The following is a 27099-nucleotide window of genomic DNA, read 5'->3' as shown; positions in this document are numbered from 1 at the left end:
AGAAAGCAGGATCCAAGACAGGAAAAAGCCAAACTAACCCAGAGGTCAGGAAATTCAGACTATTCCTGCTATCAAACTCTTCTTAGCTCTTCTCTTACGCTGAGGCCTCACCTGATCCCAGTGGCACAGATCTCTAACTAGCCAGGAAAGCTTTTAAAAATCTCAATATCAAAGCTCAATATCAGAAAAAAAGGTTGGGAAGAGCAATTAGGAAATGCTTTTTCATCTATTTCTGACTCTAATCTATGCTCTCACTCCATTAATATTCTTTATACTTGAGGTTCAAAAGAAATAAAATTCAAACATAATTATTGTCCTTTATACATCACATCATTTTTAGTAGCTTGAGTGACATGATTTCAAATATTAATTTATGGAATAGTAGTTAATGTTTTAGTTAAAACTCTTAAAATAATCAAAATACAAAACATGAGAACAGCATAAAATTGAAAGCAATAGTTAAATGTAAAAAAAAAAAGTAAAAACATTCAAATAATTAGTAAGCTATTACCTAAGATGTAAAAATTGATCTTGCTTGTTTTGACACTTCTTCAAATCAAATAATTTTAATGTGAATGATAAATCAGTTATAAATGCAAATTCTACCAAAAAAATATTTTTTTGAAAAAGATCCAAGTAAGTTAGAAAATATGAGTTACACCAAAGCAGATAAATATTTGAACATGTCTTAAATATTGAACTACTAATTTATAAGTTCAATCTCAAAGCAGAAAGATGTGAACGAATATTTTCAAAGTTAGGAGTTAAATGGACTGGCATCAATTTAGTTTTTTGTATCTGAAGATCTTTTAAAATTTTTAAGTAATTTAATCTTAATATGGTAATTAACTATTGGCAAACATTTTCAAAACTACTAAAACTAGAGTAAAATAATTAACCCTGTCAGTTTTATAAACTCTTTTCTAATACTTACAGATATTCTAAATATATAATAAGATCACAATTTCCTGGCATATTATGGTTTTTACGTGAATTTGTATTATACTAACAAATAATTAACAAACCTTTCCAAGACATAAAGGAGTCAAGAACAGACTCCTGGGCTTCCTTGGTGGTGCAGTGGTTAAGAATTCGCCTGCCGGGCCTTCCCTGGTGGCAGAGTGGTTGAGAGTCCGCCTGCCGATGCAGGGGACGTGGGTTCGTGCCCCGGTCCGGGAAGATCCCATATGCCGCGGAGCGGCTAGGCCCGCGAGCCATGGCTGCTGAGCCTGCGCGTCCGGAGCCTGTGCTCCGCAATGGGAGAGGCCACAACAGTGAGAGGCCCGTGTACCGCAAAAAGAAAAAAAAAAAAAAAAAGAATCCGCCTGTCAATGCAGGGGACACGGGTTCGAGCCCTGGTCCAGGAAGATCCCACATGCCGCAGAGCGACTAAGCCCATGCACCACAACTACTGAGCCTGTGCTCTAGAGCCCGCGAGCCACTACTACTGAGCCCACGTGCCACAACTACTGAAGCCCACGCGCCTAGAGCCGGTGCTCCACAACAAGAGAAGCCACCGCAGTGAGAAGCCCGCACACCACAACGAAGAGTAGCCCCCGCTCGCAGAAACTAGAGAAAGCCCGCGCGCAGCAACAAAGACCCAGTGCAGCCAAAAATAAATAAATAAAATAAATTTATAAATAAATAATAATAAATTAAAAGAAAAAGATAGACTCCTGATTTTTATTACAGTAACTGCTGAGTCATAAAAGCTCCCTATTACCAGTCTAACACCAAAAAACCATTGCAGAAAATGAATAGTGGATAATGGTAAGATATCAAAAACTGGTGATAACATATTTCTCTAGGCAATACTACCTTTCAAAAAAATTTGTTCCACATCTAAAATAATTTGTAATTCATAGATATGAATTATTAAAACAATAAACATGGCACGACTAAGTTTCTCTCCACCCTACAATGACTTTCCATTTTATGCCTAACACTAATTTTTAGAAATATTCTTTGAAATAAATAAATGCAAACAAATACTATCAAAGATCACCAACAAATTATTGTTGAAAATGTGTTAGTATTTACATTCAAGTATGTATACAGGGCAGACTTTATCCTCTCAACTACCACTACTTAGAAAAGGGGAGGACACAGCCCTTTTCCCCCTTCTGTGGCCTCTCCTGTTGCGGAGCACAGGCTCCGGACGCGCAGACTCAGCAGCCATGGCTCACGGGCCCAGCCGCTCAGCGACATGGGGGATCCTCCCGGACCGGTGCACAAACCCGCGTCCCCCGCATCGGCAGGCGGACTCTCAACCACTGCGCCACCCGGGAAGCCCTCCTCTACCTTCTTTAAACTACCTTTTATCACTGTGTATAAACAAAATGTGCCCGGAGCACTGCCAACATTTTTATTTTTTTCATTTGCCCCCAATCTGGGGACAACTGGGCTACCTGCTGACTCTCTTCACCCAGCATACTGGGCATCTGACACACACAGCACAAAGGGCTGTTGCTAGGTGGGGTGCCTGCGGCACGTGACTTGGAGATGGATGGTCACCATCTGCGGGCACAACTCAGGCTGCTGGAGGGGCCCTGAGCAAAGGAGTAACTCAACACACTCTTAGGATAAAACAAGGCTACGTTTTATAATAAATTTTAGTCACAATATAGTGATTTCTTTATCTACACATACTCGCTTAAATGGAGTTTACATCTTTTTTCTTCTAATTTTTAATTTTATCAAATTTTAGTCTAAATCAGGGGTTGGCAAACTTTTCTATAAAGGGCTAGATAGTAGATATTTTAGATTTGCAGCCCACACAGTCTGTCACAACTATTCAACTCTGTCCTTGTAACACCAAAGCAGTCATAGACCACGTGTAAATGAAATGACATAGCTGTGTTCCAATAAAACTTTATTTATAAAACAGAGAGGGTTGATTTGGCCCTCAGGCAGTAGTTTGCTTTGCCTATCCCTGGGCTAAATCATCTTAGCAAACGTGAAATTTTAAAATTCCAAGTTGAAAAGAAGGCACAACAACAACAAAAAGCCAGGTCCTTATTATTTTAAAAAGCACCAAATTCAAATAGTTGTGCCAGAACAATTCCTTCCAGGCTTATTGCTAGCATAAATTAGACCAACTTCAGAACAATCTAATAGTAGCTGTCTAAACAAAAATAAATTTCTCTTACCTTAAAGTCAGCTTTGGTCAAGATTAAATGAAAAAATATTACTGGGGCATTTTTGCATGTAAAAGAGAAACAAAATAGATTGACTATTAGTCAGAATATGAGCTACGTGAATCATAAAGACAGATGGAACAATGCATCTGTGAAAGAAAAATATATACAAGAAAGAGCATCTATCATTCAAGCCCTAGCTCCTCCTCATCCTTAAGCAGTTCTCTCTCCAACCCCCAAAAGCAATAAATTAGGATAATATGATTCTTTTTACAATGGAGTCACTGACTGCTAATACCCCAGAAGTTTTCAGAATAAACTTCAGGTTAGATTGAAGGAATTATACATTTTTGCTGGTGGTGAGAGCAACACACTAGAACTCTCTCTTGAAAGTTCAATGTGATATGGACAACAGAAAAGATACTATACATTCCCATCTTTTCAATCCTAGACTTCGAATAAGAAGCCTTACACATGACTTTAATTTACAAACATTGGATTCTAAAGGAGGAAGTACGTCTATTTTCATCCTTATAAGCTTACTAAGTAAGGTATGATGTTAGGCAGGTAAATACTAATGTCTTTACAACTTCAGATAACTCCAGATGACAACCACTACTAAATTACTTTAATTTTTTAAATTACTAGTTTAAAGATTAACTGATGTACTTCAACTTGTTCTTCTACTCACGTGAACTGCCACTGGAATTCAGTGACCTGTGAATCTATTTGATATAAACAGAAGACTGGCCAAGAAAAAATCTCTGACAGAAGAATAATCATTCAAATACCACAAATCCTCTGGGATTCCATCTCCTTTACAGTGAAGTTTCAATTTAACAAACATGCATTAAGTGAAAAATTAGGTGAGGTGCTGGGGAAACAATGTGAATGAGCCTTTGGGAAGGCTGCACTTTTTTCTAAGGAGAGATTTAAGCAAATGATTACAGTAGAATATAGTACTAGGACATAAGAAGTACGTGCACCCTCATAAATAGGAAAAACAACTCAAATGTGATATAATAGGCAACACACAAAAGAGTACAGTCAATAGATCAAAACCTTATTTGCCTATCAGATCAGTATATATGAGAAGATTAATAATATCCATCATAAGTTGGAGGTTTGGAGAAATGGCCAGTTACTTATGCTGTTACTGGGTAATGTTTATGTAGGACAATTTGAAAAGACTGTCATTTAAAACCGGATATTCTTTGACCTAAAAATTCCACTGGTTTTGATTTTTTGTCTGAGCAGAGGGTCGGTGCCCCTAACCCCTGATTAGTTCAAGGGTCAACTGTATTGCAGAAAAAGATATCCTTGAGTGTTGTAATTCTCTTTTTCTTTCTGAATAAAGACAATATAAGTAGTTTGTTCCTATTAAAAAATAAATAAACATTTAAAAATAAAAAATAAAAACATATCCACCTATTCCTCTAAACAAAAAATAAACTTAAAAAAAAATTCCACTGGTTTTGGTGCATGAGTAGACTGGTTTCACTGACAAAAGAAATATATAGGAATAAATTCACCTTCAGGAAAATGGTAACATTAGTCTGATAAGATAAATTTCGATGCCCGTAAGATATTCAGGGAGAAATGTTTAGTAAACAGTTGGACATGTAATAACTAGCATTTACTCAGGATATATGCTAGTCTTACATACATTATTTCATTTAATTCCTCCAAAATTCAAAGGGGTATGTACCCAGTGGCAGGATCATGATTCAAACACAGCTCTTAACCCAAAGTTCTTAATCACTGTGCAATTCAGCCTCAATACATTTGGCACCTGGCAGAAATACAGATTTGCAAAAAAAAAAAGAAATCTTTTCTTAACTATTTATTCATCAGGAGTTTATTGAGTACCTCATGTGGGACCTGGGTATACCATGAAAATAAAGTTACATTTTCTATCCTTAGGGAGCCTAACAGAGACAGACATGAAAACAAAAAATTGCAATATGATATGACAGTACTAACTGAAATAGTTAAGAGGAATAATATTAACCCCAGAAGGAGAGAGTTGTCAATTCTGCAGTGGAGAAAGAGTCATCTAGAAAAGTTCTAAGAAAGGAAGACAACGCTTGACCATGATTTTGAAGAATAAGTTTAAAAAAAAAAAACCTCCCATGGGTTTCCCTGGTGGCGCAGTGGTTGAAGAGTCCGCCTGCCGATGCAGGGGATACGGGTTCGTGCCCCGGTCCGGGAGGATCCCACATGTCGCGGAGCGGCTGGGCCCGTGAGCCATGGCCGCTGAGCCTGCGCGTCCGGAGCCTGTGCTCCGCAGCGGGAGAGGCCACAACAGTGAGAGGCCCGCGTAGAGCAAAAAAAAAAAAAAAACAAAAAACCTCCCAAGCGGACAGTGGAAGCAGGAAAGGAGAAGGAGGGCTGCTCTAGGAAAAGGCAGGAGCATAAATAGAAGCATCACAGCCCAAAACAGCATAGTCAGTTGAAAGAAGTACATGTGGGTCATCAAACCCATTAACAGACAGTGCCCTTCAGCCATTCCAGTCTCTACTCCCCACCCGTTTCTCTAGATTTTGAACAGGATAAAGGAGATAGAAAGTTGTTGAATCTGTTGAGTCTCATTTGCCAAGGAGAAGATCCACTCTTCCAACCCACCGTCCAGAGAATTGGAGAGGGAAAGAACAGCCTGCCCTGCCAATCAGGAGGGGCAGTGACACAGTGGCCACCCCTTTGAAAACAGCTCCCCACAGCACTGCTAATAACCTTACCAAGCCTTTCGTTTTCTCTGTGGCATTTATTACTACCTGAAGTTACGTTGTCTATTCATTCTTTTCTTTGTTTAGTGCCTGCATCCCTCATTAGAATGTAAGCTTCAAGAGGCCCGGGGCCTTGCCTATTTTATTCACCACTGTATCTTCAGTGTCTGGCACAAGAAAGACACTCTGCAAGTATTTAACGAATAGTTTTAGCTTATCCAACATATAACAGATTACTTTAAAAATTAAAACAAATCAACATTTCACTTTTATAATACTCAGTATTTTAATATTTATAAATAGCATCCCTAAGCCCCCTAAATTTTTTACTCCCTGCAGCAAATGTTTCAAACAAAGTATGTCTCCAAAATGAACACCTAAAGAGTTTAACTCTGTTCTATTCACACGCAGATATTTCATTACAGTATCTCTGGACCTAAGAGAAGAAGCTAGCAATGATGGATAAAGTGTGATACCAACTACAAATTGATGTTTTGTTTCAAAGAAATATGCTAAGGAAAAATGGCAGGAAGCTATTCCATGCTTAAGGAAAAAGTACAAGTCCTGCGAATAAAACATATCTAAGGTAGAAAGAAAAGAGTGACCAATGTTATTAGAAAACAGGTAAGGCACGATATCACCAATTCTTAGAAATTAGTATCACTGATGATAGCTAACTCACAGAGATCAGGCCTTGCCAAAACTGTATATTATACAAAAGGTCTGGAAAGGAAGTTATCTTGGAATCTGTTTAGCCAACTGGCCATTTCACTTTAAGGTTCTTTTGAGCCACCAACCACTATTTTCAGAATCACAGGTTTCAGGCTCCTTGTGTCACAAATGGAATGGTCTTTTGCCGTCATTTCAGGCGTCAGAAAGAAGGAGGGAACTAGTGCTACAAGTTTAGCCATGCCATCACTAGCCTGATTAAAGGTTTTGACACAAATAGCAGATCAGAACTCAAGAAGCAACTTCACAAGTCCAAATATTGTGGAAAAAAATTTTACTGTTCCTATGAATCTATTTCAAGACTAATAAAGGTTCAAATAAGACCTAAATGTTGCCCTGTCAAATCCATTTCTCAATATAAATGCCATGTAAAATTACACAATGAATCCACTCTAACCCTTTTTATATGCGAGTTAGAAAAAGAAGTCCTTAAATGTCTCTAGGGCTACATTTATTTTCCTCAGCCAAGTGTTAACATGAATAAACGGAGGATTTACATGTAATCCCTAAAAGCAGATAGGCAGAAATTACCAACCATGCTATGACTTTTTAACTAAGCATTTTATTTAATCACACTTGCATAATAGGGCCATTTAAAGGGTACGATTTTTTTAAAATCTGAGAAACAAAAATTTGTCCCTAATATTTTAAAGCAAACTTTCCAGGACTGTATATTCAAACAAATGTTTTAGTTTTTGCATGTTTTGGTGGGGTTTTTTCTGTTTGGTGGGTGCTGTTTTTTTCATTGTTGTCACTAGAAGTGACTAAACGCTTTCCAACCAATACTACCATTTCTAAAAAATATTTTGTTCCACATATCTGGCAACTTTTGCAAAGTTAGCTTATAAACTGTCTTTTCTATGTACAAATGACATTACACTAAGAAAATGTGCATTTACTCATAGGCCAAAAACGGCATAATGAATGGGCTAAATGGTAAGATTCTTTTTGTCTGTATTAACTCTCATTGGTGGCTCAGCACCCCAGAACTGCACTCTTTCCTCAATTCCATCAGAGTCTGATTAATGAGATCTCTTTCTCTGGTAAGTATTCTTTAGAAAAAAGTGAATCAAGACTTAGTCAAAGACAGAACTATTATAATTGCAAACCATATAACAGCCAGTCTGTGATGATCTGCATTACCATGTTATCAATATTATGAATTTTAAAAGTACACTCCCTTTAGAAAAATGAATCCCTTTGCCCATCCAGAGCTCTCCCGGGTCTATCTGGGGTCTGCTAACAGATTGGGGTCGACAACTGCACTACAGCCTTTGGATTGGAACTGAGTCCCAGGATGTGCCCTGGGAGGAGTTGTTCAGCAGGTTTCAAAGCCTCTGTCAGGCCCCTCCACCTCTGAAAGATAAAGTTTTTACTGCCCTGAAGTCCTATAAGGGCTTAAGATGGAGATTTCGAAGTCCCTGGTCTTAGCATTTGGACAGACCTGTTGTTAGCTCTTGGTAGTAGTGTGTGATATTGCATTTGGGCAGAGACAAGTTCTCAGCCCAGGCCCCAATTCTCTATGGGCAACATTCTGTTTTGAGCACTCGAATATATGGTTTACAAAATTAAAATCCCAGTGTTCTTACCAAAAAAAAAAAAAAAGGGGTTTCTCTCCTTTTATTTTACTCTAAAAATAAAACCAACACTTCTTCACATACAAACAAGATAAAGGTGACAAGGTACAAGGTCTCAACTGATCAAAGAATAATGAAATAGCCATAAGACCAATAAGGAAATGCATCCCAAATAATTAACAGTTAATGTTTATAATGAAATTTAATCAAGTGAAGTTAACAGGACACCTTAGGAAAAATGAAAAGCAGAAAACAAAAAACTTCATACCAAGAGTCAAAGATTCAAATATCCTAAAGTTGTTTTCACCAGTCAGTAATATTCTAGTCTGCCAAATACTAGGCCAAATGGCCGATGTCATGTAACTGCCTCTGACGTCCTCACATTCCAACCTCACTCATAAATCAGGAGGAAACGGTTTACAAGTCAACCTATGCTCTTAGGCTCAGCACAGTTCAGCTACCTCTAAAAGCACCCCTTTTTTTTCCCCACTATACAACTCACAAGAAATAAGCAAAAACAATAAAGCAATACCATTCATTTGCCCACCAACTATTAACATAAAGCACCCCCATTAACACTCTGATGTATTGAAATGGTCACCTGCTGAAGCTTCTTTTCTTTCAAACATTCTCCTTTATTCCCCCTCTTCCTTCCACTTACCTCCCTCCTAAATATTTCAGCATTGAATTATCCAGATAACCATTATACCCTCACCAAGAAAACACCTTTCTGAAGGAGCAGAGCACAGTGGCATTCTTGAACAGAATCTCTTTAGCTCTCTGGTGAGAAGCACTCCTACTCCTGTATGCATGGGCCCTGCCTGCCTCTGCTGGCCCGGAGCACCGGAATGACCACTGAAGCTGTTTCCAGTGTGCGATGCTACATGCAAAACATCACTTACTGTGCCGGGCAGGTGACTTCTCTCGTTCTTCCCATTCTGAGAGCTGCTGTTCTTGAGCTTCTTTTTCTTTTTGGCTGTTTCTTTGTGCTCTTTCTGTTTGTTCTGCACTTCAATGAGAACTGAAATAAAGCTGTTCTTCACTTCCTTTTCAAACTCCAGTTCATCTCGCAGGGCCAGCTGCTGCACCAGCTCTTCAGAGTACTCCTTGATGGCCGTCTCAATTTCTTCCAGCAGTTCATTTAATTCAGATACGGACAGCCTTTTCACTCCTATGACCAAAAAGCAAAGCACAGCAGACACTAAGACCAAAATGTTTCAAGGCAGCACAACAAGGTGTTTAATGCCAAAGAGCAAAAAATCATATTCTAAGTAATTAAATTGTTCATGATCTTCTCAGAGTCCTCAAACTTCTGGTGGGCAGGTCTGAGTAGAGGTAGGTGGGCGAAGTTACTTCTCAAATGGCTGAGAAGAAAAGTATAACAAAATTTTTTTACTTGTCTAAAAATCAGTAAAGCAATTATACTCCAATAAAGATGTTAAAAAAAAATCAATCATTCCATGAATAGTAGTTCAGTCAAGACTTAATAAGCTTGTAAAAGAAAAAGAACAAACACAAAAGCAGAGGAAGGGTACAGAAAATACCTGCTGACAAGAAATCACAAGCAACTTAGCAGGGCTCTGGGACACTTCTGAAGAGAGGAGAAGGCAAGTTGAAAGAATTAAGCTAAATACATATTTTTTATTAATTTTCACTGGAGTACAGTTGCACTTTTTTGTTGTTGTTGTTGCACCACGCAGCATATGGGATCTTAGTTCCCTGATCAGGGATCAAATCCGCAACCCCTGCATTGGAAGGCAGAGTCTTAACCACTGGACCACCAGGGAAGTCCTGGAGTATAGTTGCTTTACAATGTTGCATTAAGCTAAATATATATTTAAACACATATGCCCCAATGTGTGAGTTTTATTGAGAATTGGGAAGATGAAGGGAAGAATATTCCCTGAAACCCCCTTTCAGTTTTTTCTCAGCACTTCCCTTTATGTGAGAGGACATCATTGAAGTTCTAACCCTCAGTACCTGAGAATATGACTGTATTTGGAGATAAGGTCTTCAAAGAGATAATTAAGTTAAAATGAAACCATTAGGGTGGGCCCTAATCCAACATGACTGACGCCCTTAAAAATGAGAAGATCAGGACACAGATACACATAGGAAAGTCCATGTGAGGACAGAAGGAAGAGGCCTCAGAAGAAATGAGACCTGCTTAACACCTTGATCTCGGACTTCTAGCCTCCACAACTATAAGAAACAAATTTCTGTGGTTTAAGTCGCCCAGCCTGTGATACTTTGTTACAGCAGCCCAAGCAGACAAATACAGTATTCAAAGGCGAGTATGACACAGTCCCTGAGCAATGATGAATATATGCGTTGAGTATCACTGCAAGGCAGGGGAAGGGTATATAACCCAGCCTGTGAGAGCCAAAGACTTCTGGAGATGGTCCCACTACATGGCTGAGGTATACAAAAGCACAAAGAGTACTGATTTAAGTCAGGCTTCTTACTCTCTTCATAACTGCTTGTACTAGACCTCTTAAGAGTCTGAATTTCCTGGGAAAGCATTGAAAGCCGATCTGACTGGGTGGGTGTTTCATCATCTTCTGGGTCTGGTGACTCCTGCATCATTTCTTCGATTTCTTCAATCACCTTCCAAAATATACAAACCACTGTTAATTAAATACACATAGGAAAAATGACCCACCTGTAACACGGCACTCATCTGAAGCAACCACAGTAGAAGTACACTAAATTCTCCATTAACCAACAGTGTGCAGGAGTCGGTGTTCTCAATAACAAAAATTGACTGTAAGAGTACACATGGTTTATCAAAAAAAAAGTTACAATACACTAAACACAAAAATAAGCAAAATATGATTTAATATGTCCATCAGGATTCAGTAGGCCCTATCAGATCTTGTAATGTCTGAGAAATGATGCTACAAACACACATATAATCTACTTCAGACATGCCAGAACCAGATCATAGTCATAGTTAAAAGAAAGCAAGTGACAGAAGATATACCATATACCACACCAAGTGCTCAATCTAAAGCTATTTAATAAAACTGACATAAAATTTAGAAAATACAACAGTGTAAAAAAATTTATATGAAAATCAAGAAATTACCTCTATGGTAGCAAAATTTTCCTTTAACAGCAGGAAAAGAATTTCATATATTAATTCAACGGAAAATAAAGGTATATTTAATAATTACTTTAAATGTAGAAGTTTAAAGAGGAAAAAAAAGCTACATGAAAGCAGGAAAATTTCAGAAATATATCTGCTTTTGAAACAATAATCCACTGTCATACGCTGTGTTGCTCAAATCTTACAGCAGTTTCTTGTCCTGTTCCAAATTCCTTAAGTTGAGAAGGATACAGAACTCAGTGAAAATTGGCTATTTACAATAGCCAAAACATGGAAGCAACCTAAGTGTCCATCAACAGATAAATGGGTAAAGAAGGTGTGGTATATATATATACAATGGAATATTACTCAGCCATAAAAAAGAATGAAATAATGCCATTTGCAGTAACATGGATGGACCTAGAGATTATCACAATAAGTGAAGTAAGTCAGAGAAAGACAAATATTATATGATATCACTCATATGTGGAATCTAAAAAATAGTACAAATGAACTTATTTACAAAACAAACAGACTCACAGACACAGAATACAAACTTATGGTTACCAAAGTGGAAGGGGAGGGGGAGGGATAAATTAGGAGTATGGGATTAACAGATGCACACTACCATATATATAAACTAGATAAGCAAGGGATTTACTGTATAGCACAGGGAACTATATTCAATATATTGTAATAAATTACAGTGGAAAAGAATCTAAAGATACAGATATATACATACATATATAAACAAATCACTTTGCCGTATACCTGAAACTAACACAATACTGTAAATCAACTATACTTCAATAAAAATAATTTTTTTAAAAAATGGATCTAAGAGTTTAAAAAAACTATTTTAAAAAATACAGCATGAATCATCAAGCCTAACGTATAACACTTAGTACTAAGGAAAAATAGGTAAACCTGAGCGAGTGGGGATTATGCTAATTAGTAAGAAGAGTTTCCAAAATAGGCATTCTAAACAGGAAAATGAGACACTGAAAGAGGCTACAGAATCTGTTTCTCTCTGTCCTTTTTTTTAAATTTATTTACTTATTTATGGCTGTGTTGGGTCTTCGTTGCTGTGCCCAGGCTTTCTCTAGTTGTGGAGAGTGGGGGCTACTCTTCGTTGCAGTGTGCAGGCTTCTCGTTGCGTTGGCTTCTCTTGTGGAGCACAGGCTCTAGACACGTGGGCTTCAGTAGTTATGGATCATGGGCTCAGTAGTTGTGGCTCACGGGCTTAGTTGCTCCGCGGCATGTGGGATCTTCCCAGACCAGGGCTCGAACCTGTGTCCCCTACATTGGCAGGCCGATTCTTAAGCACTGCACCACCAGGGAAGTCCTCTCTCAGTCTTAAAAGCAGAGATAGTTTATGGTTTTCAGGCAGAGTATGGAGGAGACAATGAACTTTCCCTGGAATATCAGGCTGTACTGCACTCAGCCCTCTAACTTACTATCTTGTTTTTTAAGCACCATGCTCTTTCCAAGCTTCAGACAATCCAACCACAAATATGACTAAGGAGCATCAAAATGACATATTTTTAACATACTCCTCCCAATCTTGCCACAATACCTCTCTTTACCGGCCTTGTCTTTCCAGCCTAAAAATACAGTGTGGTAGAACTCACAGTCCCAGTAGCCATGGAACACTTGACTTCACGAAGAACCTCTTGCACCACAGTTTGACAATACAGCAGAAGTGGGAAGAGTATTCAGAAAATGAGAAAGCTGATTCAACTGGTTTTAAATGAATACAGGGTTGACATTATTAGAGCATTCCACAGGACTAATGCTCACTTCTTTCCTGGATATACAATAAAGACTTCTAATAAGTGCTAATGATTTCTACATAGATTTTAGAGAAACTAGATAATTTCTGCACAGATATAGTTTGCCCATGTCTGGTTAAATGTAAAGAAAGAAGAAAATTCACAGGATTTTTTCTGATTCCAGTGTAAGCAATAACCCTCTTTTAAAGTAACCGCTGTACTGTTTTAACAGTGCTTATCTTGGAAAATTGCATATATTGAAAAATCTTCCCAAGTAACATAATCCAACTGCTTCAGATTACATATACTTTCTTCTTTCCTCAGGAGAAAACTGTTAAGCCTGTATTACCAGAAAATACAATAGAAATAAGTAAATTCCAACACCCCATCACTTATGGCCACAATAAGAAATCGTTTTTCAGCCAAGGATCCCTTCCCTTGATGGATGGGATTCTCCTTTGTACCTGGTCTGCCGTGAAGAGGGGCTCATCGTTAACGCAGGAGACGATGATTGAATGCATATCCAGCTGTTCTCGCAGCTCCTCATCGTCTGAGGTATCAAAGAGCAAGCTGTCACTCGTCTAAAAACAAAAACTACCCACTGTTAAGAGGAGGACATTCTGATCACAACTAGGTCGAAGCATCTGGGTAAAGGAGGCTGCAGAGGGAAGCATCTGCTGAGAGCTTCAAAAGGCAGATATTATTACAGCTGCTGTGTACCAGGCAGTGTGTGAGGTGCTCTGCATAGTCATCTCAAACAGAAATGAGAGGAATGTAGAATAAATATGAAATTAAGGTGCCGTATATATCCCCTCTTGCCCAAACAGACACATACTTAGCTATTTATTCCAAGGGGAAGAGTGTCTAGGAAGTACAAAAATATATGGTGTTCGACAGCAATTTATAGGGAATTATAGCAAATGGGGGGGGGGGCGGGAGACAGGGGCAAATGTTATTTAATTAATGATCTAATAGGAAGATTAGTATATGTAAAAATTCCACAGAAAACATAGAAGTTAGTTTGCAAGTAACTAACTTTAACAGAGTAAAAGATAAGTAATCAACTCCCTGGCAGATGGGAACTGTCCATGCGGATCACGCTGAGCCCTTCCAGTTGAAAATCTATCTCTTCTTCCAAAAAAGAGTATTTCTAGGTTCCAAAAATATCTTTAAACCAAACTATGCTGGAGATTTTCTCTTTGCCTTACTACCGTTTCTCTCCCCAGTCGTGCCCCCGGAGGCTGACCTTTATGGGCTACATCAAAGGATGCCCTTGGCTTCTGGCTTCCAGGTGGGTTAACACACTGGTAGACACTAGCAGGAGACTGGAAGGCAGGAGGGGAAGGGCTGGGCATTCATTCTGCTGTCTCCCTCCCTACCAGATTCCAAAGGCTGCAGCTCCTGTCAAGCTGACCTCTCCCCCATAGCTACTCTCCCCAGGTTCTGGTAACTTCTCCCTCTCCTTACCTCTCTTCATGCCTAAGGGTGCTAAAGCGCTGCTTGCTGTTGCCACCACCAGGGTATTGCACCATGTCTACCTCATACGGTGTCTCTTAACCTGCCCACATGAATATCAACAGCCCCTATAATAATGATCTCACCTTTACTAACTATAAAGGCCTGACCTAGAAAACCCAGATTAAAATGGACAAGTGATCATCTATCCATCATGACGTGACCATTCAGACGATGAAAAGAACAAATTAGAACTCTGTTCATCAGAAGGAGTGGCACACTGAGTTCCCAAAGAACTAATGGGCAACTAGGAACTATGTAAGAAGCAACCGTGTAGTTCTAGCAGAGAGTACATAATTTTAAAAATATATATTTTACCTGGGAAAATTATTTACCAGTACAGAGGATATATATAAAAATTGAAGATACAGTTGGATGGATGTAGGTCCCTACTGCCTCCCTAGCTCCTCACAGGTCTGAAGTTTAATGGTGAATACACCCCACAGAATAAGAAACCTGCAGGTGAGAAGTGCAAAGAAAAACACTGACGTGCTGCCTTTCATAACATTAGGCTGGGGGAGGAGCCACATCAGCACTCCAGCTCTATCTGCTACCACATACTGCAATGCCATGCTGCACCACGGGGATGACACGCCCCCACATTTGATTTCTCACTGCACCATCAGGCTAGGAAAGGCCTGGACATGGCCTTCAACATATGAAATTTCAAAAAGCTGTGTGGGGGAAGAAAAAAAACCCTAAAAGCTTCCAGAGAGAAAAAAACAACACATTAAAAGGATCAGAAATCAACACGTCATTTGAATTCTCAACAGCAACAACAGAGAATTAAAAAATCAATGCAATTTCCATGTTTCAATAAACTCCACCCTAGAATCCTATATCCAGCTAAACTAACAATTCGGTAGGGGGTTAGAATAAAGAGATTTTCAGACATTCAATTTCTCAACGAATTTACTTCTCAGGTACCCTTTCTCAGAAAACCATGCAGAGTATGTTCCATTAAAACCAGGAGGAAAACCAAAAAAGGAAGCAGACATAGGATCTAACACAAGAAAGAGGTGAAGGGAATTCTTATAATGACAGTGAACTAAAGATCCCAGAATGATGACTGTGGAGCTAAACTAGAGAGTAGCCAGTTCAGATTAGAATTGTTACTGCAGAAGGAATCAAGAGAAGCATGAAAGAAAAAGAGAAAGAAAGCCTGACAGATTACCTAGTGTGTTTCACTTACTAAAATGACTTTTATGGCTCTGTTGACGTTGAATTAGTGAGCTAATGATAACCTAAATCAACCACAAAAAGGCAATTATTACTACCTTAACAAAAAAAAAGAGGATACGCAATCATAAAATGTACTTAAATGTGAACATTTATATAGTCAATATAGAGCTTCCCTGGTGGCTCAGTGGTTAAGAATACACCTGCCAATGCAAGGGACACGGGTTCAAGCCCTGGTCCAGGAAGATCCCACATGCTGCAGAGCAGCTAAGCCCATGCACCACAACTACTGAGCCCTTGTGCCACAACCACTGAAGCCCGTGTGCCTAGAGCCCATGCTCCACAATAAAGAGAAGCCACCGCAACAAGAAGCCCGCACACCGCAACGAAGAGTAGCCCCCACTTGCCGCAACTAGAGAAAGCCTGCGTGCAGCAACAAAGACCCAACGCAGCCAAAAATAAATAAATAAATTTTTAAAAGAAAGGTCAATATGAATTATGAAGGTTAATATAACCAAAAATTTTGATATAATTATATTGGGAAGATGAGGGAAGCAAAAGTTTTTGTGAGGGTTGTGGTTGGAGGGCTAGAGGGAAGACTTTGAGAGTGCTAAACCCTCATCCTCTGGGTAGAAAGTAAATGAATAAAGTCTAAAGTTGAATAAAATCAAGTAAAATGATAGGAGAATGTTATCTGCTGGATGAAAAGTTGAAGTAGTTGAAAGCAGTTGCCTCTGGTAAATGGAAGTCAAGGATTATGAGGTAAGTAGGGCAGAGGCTGCTTTTTCATGTTAAGTCCTATAGCTTTAGTTCACTTTTTTAAACTAGACAGTTATCCTGTTAATAAGAAAGGAGAAAGGTCAAGAGATGTGGCTCTTGATGAGAGAGGATGTTTGATTTCAAGATAGTAGAAGTGGAGATGAAAAGTGCCACACGAGGGTGTACGATGATGTAGAGTACCTAACAATTACATTCACTGATCCTAAAACTTCAACACCCTCCCCCAAAATCACAACTCTATGTTGTGACTTGAGGACCATAGTTTTGTCTTATTTTTCCCCCTTATAGACAAGTGAAAGTTTTAATTTTAAAATTACTCCTAAGGAAGCCAGTATTATCTTCTGTTTCTACTCTTGAAGATAAAAAGGTGCATTAAACAAAGTCCCTGTCCCTGAAGAAATCCTCATGATAGAAGGAAAAACACAGCACAGGAGATGTTCCTAAGGCAAAATGATTTAGAAGCATTCTATCACATAAGCATGATCCAGAATGGCACTGGATTTAGAACAGGTTTACAGCTATTGCCAAAACACATGAGTGATACCAATAAGCCATTAGAATAAATTTCCATGACAACAGAAATAATGATCCCAGACCATCTTTCCAGAGAGGGAGCCAAGCCCATTCCCCACAGAGATGGCATATGCTAAGGGCTGGAATCCCTTTCGGGCTTTGAAAACTAACCTTGGCTGTCATGGGTATCATCATTCAAGCTCCCATTCGGCATCAATGTGCCTCTTTGCCAAGCATTTCCATCACTCCTTCCTATGCCAGGTTTAGATACAGAGCCATGGTTCTGTTTCCCTCTATAAAACTGAAGCTGCCTCAAATGGAAAAAATGTGCCCATGTAAGAACTTGGAATGTACCAGTTGCCTTACTCTAGAAAAGACCCATCAAATTTAGAAGTGTGCCATCTTAAACATCAATGAAAAAAAATTAAAAACAAATCTAGGGATCTATGGTTTCCTGTTTTTCTCATCCTAACCAAAAAGAAACCTCTTCCCCTTTTGTCAAAAATTTCATATAGGGGAATTCCCCAGTGACGCAATGGTTAAGAATCCGCCTGCCAATGCAGGGGACAAGGGTTCGAGACCTGGTCCGGGAAGATCCCACATGCCATGGAGCAACTAAGCCCGTGCGCCACAACTACTGAGCCTGCGCTCTAGAGCCTGTGAACCACAACTACTGAACCCATGCGCTACAACCACTGAAGCCCGTGCTCCTAGAGCCCTTGCTCCGCAATGAGAGAAGCCACCGCAATGAGAAGCCTGCGCGTCACAACGAAGAGTAGCCCGCACTTGCCTCAACTAGAGAAAGCCTGCGCGCAGCAACGAAAACCCAACACTGCCAAAAAAAAAAAAAAAGTAATAAAATAAATTTAAAAAAAAATTTCATATAGACACTGTTATACAACTGGAATAATCTAAAGAATGCTTCTGGGGCTTCCCTGGTGGCACAGTGGTTGAGAGTCCGCCTGCCGATGCAGGGGACACACGTTTGTGCCCCGGTCCGGGAAGATCCCACATGCCATGGAGCGGCTGGGCCCGTGAGCCGTGGCCGCTGAGCCTGCGCGTCTGGAGCTTGTGCTCCGCAACGGGAGAGGTCACGACAGTGAGAGGCCCGCGTACCGCAAAAAAACCCAAAAAACATTAATTATATGCTACCTAATAACATGGTTGCTTCTTACATCGTACCTTGTTCTTCAGGAACTTAATGTGTGCTATTCATTCCTGAGGACTAGACTTCTCATCTCAGTTGTATTCATCACCTGGGTAGTCATGTCAAGACAGACAGATGTTAGATGATCACTTGTCCATTTTAACTTGCTGAGTTTTCCAGGTAAGGGTTTCACAACCAGTACTAGTACTAAACTCCACATCATTACTAATCACTACCCTTGGCTATGCCATTGTTCTAGCATTGAAAACAGTCAAAAGGCAGATAAAGGGAGTGACGTCCCCAGAGGTAACCAAATAACAATCTTCATTGAAACTGGATTAGAGTGTTCCATTCATGCTACTAATGTACTTCCCTTTGAAACTATGAAAAGATCTCTTCTCTACTATTTTTTAATATGTCAAACAAAAAAGTACTCATTGACTGGCTATTGTGGATTCAACACTATGTTAAATAATATAGAAAACATTTTTAAAACACTTTCCACCATGGTATCTGAACTTATATAGCCTCACTGATGAGATTATTCATTTGTTCACTCAACAAACACTTGTTTTAGTAATCAGTATGTGCCAGGCACAGTGGTGGTTACTGAAAGACAAATACAAAGATACCTACCAGGAGGTTACAATCTAATGACAGACCCAGATATATAATAAGAGAACACAATAATGGTTTGAGACACGGACAAAGCATTGTGAGGACCAGCTCGCAGGAGACTAGGGGGCTAAATTCTGTGGGACAGATAAGTCCTTTACGATTTTCACACCCCAACAAGCGTAACCGATTCCCACAGAGAGGAGTGCATTTTCCTTCCGTGTCAGGATTGAGGCCATGGCAAAATGACCATCTGTCAGAGACGCTGTAGATGGGAATTCCCCCCAAATGAGAGACTGGATTAAGTGTCCTTTAAAGTCCCTTCCAACTCTAAAATTATATAATTCCATGAGATCAGCAAAGACTAAAACAGTAATAGGAAGCTTCAGAGAGGAAGGGAAACTTGAACTAAGCCCAGAATGATAGCTGAGATGCAAATAAACAGAAGACAGATCATAAAATATTTTGTTTTATTCCTTTCCCTAAATGTATGTCAGGTCAGCCTGCAAAACAGCTTAAGGGGATTAATAATTGGAACAAATCCTATATCTACTAGAATACAAAGGAATATAGTCAGAATTATATATTTTACGAGAAAATAGTAGGGAGCAAGCTTTTCTGAATCACATTTTTAAGAAAATCATTTCAGAAAATGATTTAAAATACTCACAGCCCTACTGCATTATACTCCCAGTAATTGCACAAATACACTTAATGAAATACAGAGCATGCTAAAGGACCTGGCATGAGCTTACACTGCTATTTGATGAAGAATTTAAAGAGTCAGGCCCTGAAACTTCCATTTGGCCTCGTTTCTCATCAGTTTTAAACCACACTGTGATTTTCCACTTAAAGCAATTCTCTTCGTTTTTCTGTCTGCCTTGTTGTACTATCACCTGTGCTCACACTTCTTACTCAAGGTGTCTTCACTTTCAGTTCCAAGACACATATAGCAGCCTCCAACAGTTAGCCAAGAACACATTAAAAAGCCAAGAACTGAAATCTTTTAAAGGTTCCCCAATGTTCACAGAAAAACACAATCTTCAGACGATATGTCACATCTAGCAAGTCATTAAATTCATCAGAAAGTTAACTCTCTGTAGATATTCCAGTACCCTCTATATATTAAATCAAAGGCTAACTGACTGTTCTCAGCACATCAAAATTGTTATTTAAGCTGGGAAAAAATGCTGATCGTTGCTGTTCATAGGTGATGAAAATTTACCTAAACATAAAAAAGTTGAGTGTGTGCTGGGGAAGAATTGGAGGGAAGTGCTAGCAAGCTGACAGTAGCAGAACCGAGATGGCAAAAGAGGGCCACTCCAATTGCCATAAGCTTGGAAATAAGAAGCAACTCAACCAATTGTGGTTAAACAGAAATGCTACTTTTTAGTTCCATTATGAGAATCAGTTATTCAGAAACTACTGATGCAATTCCTAACTTACCCTTTTTTCTGAGAGGTTCAGAGTAAGCAAATGCAAGGTCCTAGTATGGGATGACTTCCAGTCTACAGGCATTACATTTCCGTAATTATCTGTCAGGGCATTCCAAATCCTTAAAAAGAAGAAAACTACAATCAGTGAAAGGTAACATTCTGTAAGTCATTATTAAACAGATACCTAGTACTACAGTGAAAGAGAGAACAAAAAGCATCAGAGCAAAGAAACAGGAGGCTATTGTTTCTCAGAAAAGCATCAACAAAGTAGAGGCTCCAGGGCTTCCCTGGTGGCGCAGTGGTTGAGAGTCCGCCTGCCGATGCAGGGGACACGGGTTCGTGCCCCGGTCCGGGAAGATCCCACATGCCGCGGAGCGGCTGGGCCCGTGGGCCATGGCCGCTGAGCCTGCGCATCCAGAGCCTGTGCTCCGCAACGGGAGAGGCCGCAACAGTGAGAGGCCCGCGTATCGCAAAAAAAAAAAAAAAGTAGAGGCTCCAGAATAAGACAAAAGAAAAATCCTGTCATTGGGCCTGACAAGAAGTCCTGAGGGAAGGTGACAGGACATAGAAAACTCTCACAAAGTTGAGAGCTGACATTTCCAGAAAACTCTCACAAAGTTGAGCGCTGACATTTCCAGAAAACTCTCACAGAGTAGAGAGCTGACATTTCCACTGTATCGTGTGCCAGGCTCTAAGTAAGCAATTTACATATATTCTAAGCAATTTGCATACATTAACTCATTTAATCCTCAAAAACAGTATTATGAAGAACAGTTATTATCCCCATTTGACAGACAGAAACTAAAGCACAGGAAGGTTAAATAATGTTTCTCAAGCCAAAAGAAGTAGTAAATACACTGTGCTTTATACTTATTTTTCTCTTGTAACTTCCGAACATATAGACTATTTCATAGAATGAATAATCTCTCTCTAACCAAAAAGAAAGAATTTTCTGGAGAAAGAATTCAGTCTCAATGTGAGACTAGGGTTTAATATCTAATTTATAATAGGCTAAGACTAAGATAAGATGAAAAGGGAAAGAAAGGGAGTTCACAATAAAATGCAGATTATACCCAGTGCAGTTACCCTTCCTTATTATCAAACAGCATTTTGGGGAGGCAACAGGGTAAAATGAAAAGGGTACTTGACTAAATTCAGAAAACAGACTTGTCTACATTCATCCTCAATGTGTCTTTGACTGTGTCCCTTAACCTCTGTAGGTATTAGCTGGACTTTTTAAAACGAGAAGCTTGGACAAGAATAGCAGACATTCCTTCCAGCTCTGTTACTCTAAGCATTAATTCAAATGAGTTGTATTGAGAAAAGTCCCAAACCACAAAGGAAAAAGGACTGCAGACTCCAATTTCATGACCAAAATTCATTTCAGCCCCAAAATATTAACCAGTATTTTTGTTAAATGACATTATATGAAAAACATGAGTTCAGAAATATAAATGAGATGAAATTTAATTAGGGTAAGTAAAGTTAAACACTACACATATAAGCTACTTAATGGCCAGAGATACTCACATAGAAGTCATAAAGAAAAAAACAACAAAAAAAACCCCACCCTAACATTTATAACAGGTATCCAATTGTGACTAGGCCACTAAAAAATTGGATGGGTCTTTTTTCCAAGCATGTAAGATACTAGGATACAAAAACAAGACCACCAGGGACATAAAAATAAGAATGCAAGCTTTAAAATAGAGAAACAACATACTGATTTAATGAATTGGGATTTGGTGCTAAAGAGAAGAAGCAATGTGACCACAACTGCCAAAAATCCCAAGATGATGTTTGGCTTTGGAATGCACATTAGCCGCAATGAAAATGTGAACCCAAAAAGCTCTAGAAAACTGGCTCATTTACCCAGAAAATCTCCCATATGCATGGTTCATTCCTATCCTCCTCTCTGCAGGAATCATCTCCTCTAATGCCAGTATGCTCAAATTGGAAACAACACTTCTGGATGCTAAACTTGCTGGGTTTCTGGCCCACATCTTCCTGGGTACTGAATAACTGACCATGTATCTAACCCTGGGTAGGAACTACTAGCATATTCTAGTAGGTGAAAACAGTCCAGAGTTTTTGAGGTTTGTTTTGTCTGCTTGTTTGCTCCTTCTTAAATGAGGCTATAATAAAAGGACAAGTGGAGTGGAAGATTTCATATAGAACTGACTGTGGGTGAATTTGATCTACCAAGAAAATGAAGCACAATTCACAGTCCTCTATCTTCACCAGGGCCAGAACATTTGTGGCTGGAAGGACATAGGGCCGAGTTAACTGAAAGATTTGTAGAATTCTCCAGTCAAGACATGAACTGCCTTCGTCCTTATCATAAAGTATTACAGCCAGTCATAAACAACTAGCAGGGCAGCTCTTTTCCAAAGGTCAAAGTGCTGCTGACATTGAATCCCACACCAGACCCTTCTAAAGTAAAACTTTAGCAGATAAGCACAATCTGTATTTAACCAAAACTAAAACCGGGACTCAGAAGCGAAATAAAGTGCCCTAAGGCAAGGCACTATCTGGGTGAAAGAATTCTCAGCTGTCTCTAGTCAAAGAAACAGGAATGGACTCTATCAAGCAATGGAGAGCAGATTTATGCAATAGAATAGGGACAATGAGAGTGGTGAGCAACCCCAGCTCAGAAAAGAGAGACAGAGATTTCTTATGCATTCCCAAATCAAGGGACATGCTGTACCACCAACATAACATCTACTATCTACTAAACCATTATCAAGAGTGACAAAACTTTTAAGTTTTATATCAACTGAAGATTTAAGCAAAGGCTAAAATACACTACTTTTCAGACAGTACAGGTGATGCAAAAATAAGGAATCTTATCTGTGTACAAACCACTAATATGTTTTGAGAAGTTATTCTTGATAAACCCAAATATATAATAAATATAATTTTAAAATCCAGAGAATGTCCTGAGTCTAGTGATTCCAAGTATATGAATCTATGTATAACACTACCTTCTCTTTGGGAATAGACTGTTTAAAATGTCACCTTTTGCCACTGATTGCATGCATATCTGTGTGTATAATATCCAATCAAAAACGTTTCCTTTTATGCCTGGGCAGAACACTGTACAGAGGCAGCAATGAAAAGATATGGTCTCCAAGCATAACTGGGCCTGAACCACTGCTATGTTTACAGGCCCCCATTCCCAACCCCCTCTTCCTAATAAATCTTCTGATTCACAGAGGAAACTGACAAGCCCCTTTCTATGCCCATGAATCCTTCTCTCAAGAATTCTTCCCTGACCTCTCCATCCCTTCAATGCTCTGAAAACTCACCCCTACCCACAACCTCAGTGTTTACTCCATAATTTCACCCTCAGCCTCTCCAGGGCTCCTCTCCCCCTACATTACAATATTGTCAAATTCCCTCACTCTCATCATTCCTTTCTGTATCTTCTGGAGTAAAACTATGGTACATAATTACAGCCCTTATCTAACCAAATTATAACTGGGTTTCTGGGCAGTTAAATAACCTCTGTCCCTCCATTCCCCTAGCTCTCATAAAGCCCTGCGAATTTCCTATCATTGCACTTAGATGATTCTGTAATAATTACCTGTTTATGCACTGGTCTCCCTACCAGACTAGGAGATCCTTGCTATTAATAACCAGAGCTTTTGCCTCTGTGGGAACTCACACTCAACCTGGGCTCTCAGATGGAGCCAATAAATTCCCGTGGCAAAAACGCTGCTGCAACGTCGGTACCTTTGCATGTGCTATATCCCTGAGCTAGAATGCTAGACTTTTTTCACCTGCCAGGCAAACTCCCACTCAACCATCAGGGTCGTTTTCACACTTCTTTCCCTATGAAGTCCTTCCTGACTCTCCCCCTCTCCCTCTATATTTTGTACATATATCCATTAGAGCGTTTGTCACACTCATACAAATGTTTGTTTACAAATCTAGCTCCCACCCTAGATTGCCCTCTGCTTGAGAGGGGTAATGTCCAGTCATCTTGGTATTCCCAGTGAGAAGCAGCCTCTGGCACGTAGCAGGCGCTTAAAAAATGCTGGTTGAATGAATGTCTACACATGTCCCCGAGGAGATACTATCTCTAACTACGGGGCTCTGTACAAGACTCCGCTCCAAACTAAACAGGGATTGGTTTCTAGGAAGGAGGAGGACGTTTAAGGGCTCGCTGGGGGCCAGGGGAGCAGGGGATTTAAATCGCCAGGGGCGCAAAGGCCTAAAGCCCCAAGGAAGGATATAGGAGAACACGGAGGGGCGGGACCCCGGAGTTGATGGAGGCGGAAGGAGGGTGCGGGGAGGAGCCTGCGGCCAGAGTCCCGCCGCGGCTGCTGACTGAGAGCCGGCGGGCAGGGCGAGGGGCTGGACGAGGGGCAGAGGAGGCTCCCGCCCGCGACCCGCACTCACTCGTCCCCCTGCAGGAGGCTGCACTCGGTGATGGGCCGCACGGCCGCCCTGGGGGGCTCGGCACCCGGACCGGAGGGACGGAAACACAGGCTCAGCTTTTCCTCCAGGCTGCAGGCCAGCGCTGGGAAACCGTCGCCTCCCCCGCCCGGCCCTGCTTCGGCCTCGGGGCTCGCGTTACAGTTCTCCTGGTCCTGGAGGCTCAGGGCCGGCTCCTGGAACTCATAGAAATCCTGCCAGTCCCCGTCCGCCGCCATCGCCGCCTGGTGCAGTCGCGCGCCCCGCCCCAGCCCGCCCCAGCCCCGCAGTCTGGCCCCGCCCCCGAAGCTCCGCACCGACCCCGAAGCACCGCCACGCCCGAGGCCCCACCCCCCTACCTCCGGCGGAGGCTTGGACCTGTCCGGGGCCTCGCAGCCCCGGGGTCTTCCCTTCTCCTGAGTCTTCTTTGAGTTGAGAGCTGGTCCCGGTAGAAAGGAAAACTTTAACTGCGTTGAGTCACTTCCTATAGTCTATCATTCAGGAATAGCTTTACTCTAAGATTTCCTTAGTGGGAACCTGGCCTAAATGTGGCTAAAATAAAGGACTTCTTTAAACTTGCACCCGGTGTCAGATTACTCCCCAAATCATTTCCCCAAAGTAACCTGGCTCCTTTGGTAACTTTACAACCAGAAAAACAGCCATTGTCACTTGGAAATGCTTAAATGGTACCAAAATTCATTCCACAAATATTTTATGTCTCCCACGTGTAAAGCACATGCTAGAACCTCTGCAACATACAAAGATGAACAATTATGCGAGTTAATATTTGCAAAGCACTTGGAACAGTGCCTGACAGTAAGTACCAAATGTGTATGTTTTATAACTAATATATGACTGCTCCCTGCAACGGGCTTACAATACAGTTAGAGCGATAAAACTGGAAAGCGTTTATACCAAAAAGTATAACTGGGAGTAGAGAGTTACTGTTTAACGTGTATTGAATTTGTTTTGCAAGATGAAGAGCATTGGAGATGGTTACTCAAGAATATAAATGTACTTAATACCACTAAACTGTACACTTAAATATGGTTAAGATGGTAATTTTATGTTATGTGTATTTTACCATCAGAAAAAAATTAGGGGAAAAGATATAATTCTAAGGGAGTGTGAATATGTAGAGGCAACTGATAGAAGCAGTATCTTTGGACTGCAGTAATCAAATACTTCCTTTAGGAATCAGAACATAGTTGGGTCATAAAAGATGAATTCCTATTCTGAAAAATAAATACGAAGTTAATAATAGAAAATAAGATTTTCCCAGTATGTTCTGTCCATGTCTTGACAACGTGGAAACCTATCCTCAAGAATACACGTTAGGGGCTTCCCTGGTGCCGCAGTGGTTGAGAATCTGCCTGCTAATGCAGGGGACACGGGTTCGAGCCCTGGTCTGGGAATATCCCACATGCTGCCTGTGAGCCACAGCTACTGAGCCTGCGCGTCTGGAGCTTGTGCTCTGCATCAAGAGAGGCCCGCACACCGCGAGGAAGAGTGGCCCCCACTTGCCACAACTAGAGAAAGCCCTCACACAGAAATGAAGACCCAACACAGCCAAAAATAAATAAATTAATTAATTAATTAATTTTTAAAAAGAATACATGTTAATACCAAAATTTCCTATTTACCATTCTGATGAATTTTGTCTCGTATTTCAATGATTTGTCCCATATTTAACAAGATACTTCTATAAATCAAGCCTAAGGAACTGTTGATAATTACTTTAAAGGCAATATCATTACCTTCCCATTTCCTTTGAAACCATGAAGGGAGGAGATGTTGAGCTCTACCAAGCCAAGAGCTAGAACTAATTACTCAATGGTTAATAGCTTTGGGGTTGATGAGAAAACATTAGCTCAGCTGACATTCACCTATTTGAATATTACTCAAAAGTGATACTCTAAATGTATCAAAGATCTATTTTTCTCTAGATATTGGGCTAGAGTCATGAGAAACTATGGAATTGACTCAAACTCTTCTAATTATGTACATAGCTAAGGCAAAAAATAATTTTTTTTCTTGACCTGTATTTCCATTTACCTGTGTGGCATGTGTATGTTTGTTAGTGGAAATCAAAATTACTTACTCTTCCCACCCAAATGTAACAACTATCAAATTTTTCATATGCCTGCAAATAAATTGCTATTGGGTTAGCTTTAGTGGTCTCAGAATTTTATTTTAGTCAAATTTTCCACATAGGAGGCTTTTTACTTTTAATTAAATGCAAAGCACCTGGTATCACCCAGACCCTTTGAATACCCCATTGCAAAAACAAGATTTGAATCACTTTTCTTATTTATATTAGCACACCTATAGTAATCTTGGCATTCAACACAATCTATAAAAGTGCTCCCCAAAAACGTGCCTAGGAGAAAACTGCTCCTTTATGGGGAAAGAGCAATGAGACTAGAAAGAAACTATAGTATGGAATAAAATGTTAATTGGTGCTTC

At 40.0% G+C, this 27099-nt stretch overlaps 1 protein-coding gene across 2 annotated transcripts in view; it reads right to left on the bottom strand.

The window, feature by feature from the left end:
• The window catches only part of FEZ2 (fasciculation and elongation protein zeta 2), a 42958-nt gene extending 18075 nt beyond the window's left edge, over positions 1-24883 (bottom strand). For both annotated transcript variants that reach the window (XM_065891072.1, XM_065891073.1), the window contains exons 1-5: positions 24619-24883; positions 20225-20333; positions 13494-13610; positions 10635-10776; positions 9072-9340 (exon numbers count right to left, since the gene is read on the bottom strand). In XM_065891072.1, the coding sequence (XP_065747144.1) occupies positions 9072-9340; positions 10635-10776; positions 13494-13610; positions 20225-20333; positions 24619-24872 (891 nt within the window). In that variant the 5' untranslated portion in view covers positions 24873-24883. The remainder of the gene's footprint in view (positions 1-9071; positions 9341-10634; positions 10777-13493; positions 13611-20224; positions 20334-24618) is intronic.
• Between the last annotated feature and the right edge of the window lie 2216 nt (positions 24884-27099).

This window comes from Phocoena phocoena, chromosome 14 (genome assembly GCF_963924675.1).
Source record: "Phocoena phocoena chromosome 14, mPhoPho1.1, whole genome shotgun sequence".
NCBI lineage: Eukaryota > Metazoa > Chordata > Mammalia > Artiodactyla > Phocoenidae > Phocoena > Phocoena phocoena.
Note: the sequence above shows the minus strand (reverse complement) of the source record. Positions and strands in the feature narration are given on the sequence as shown.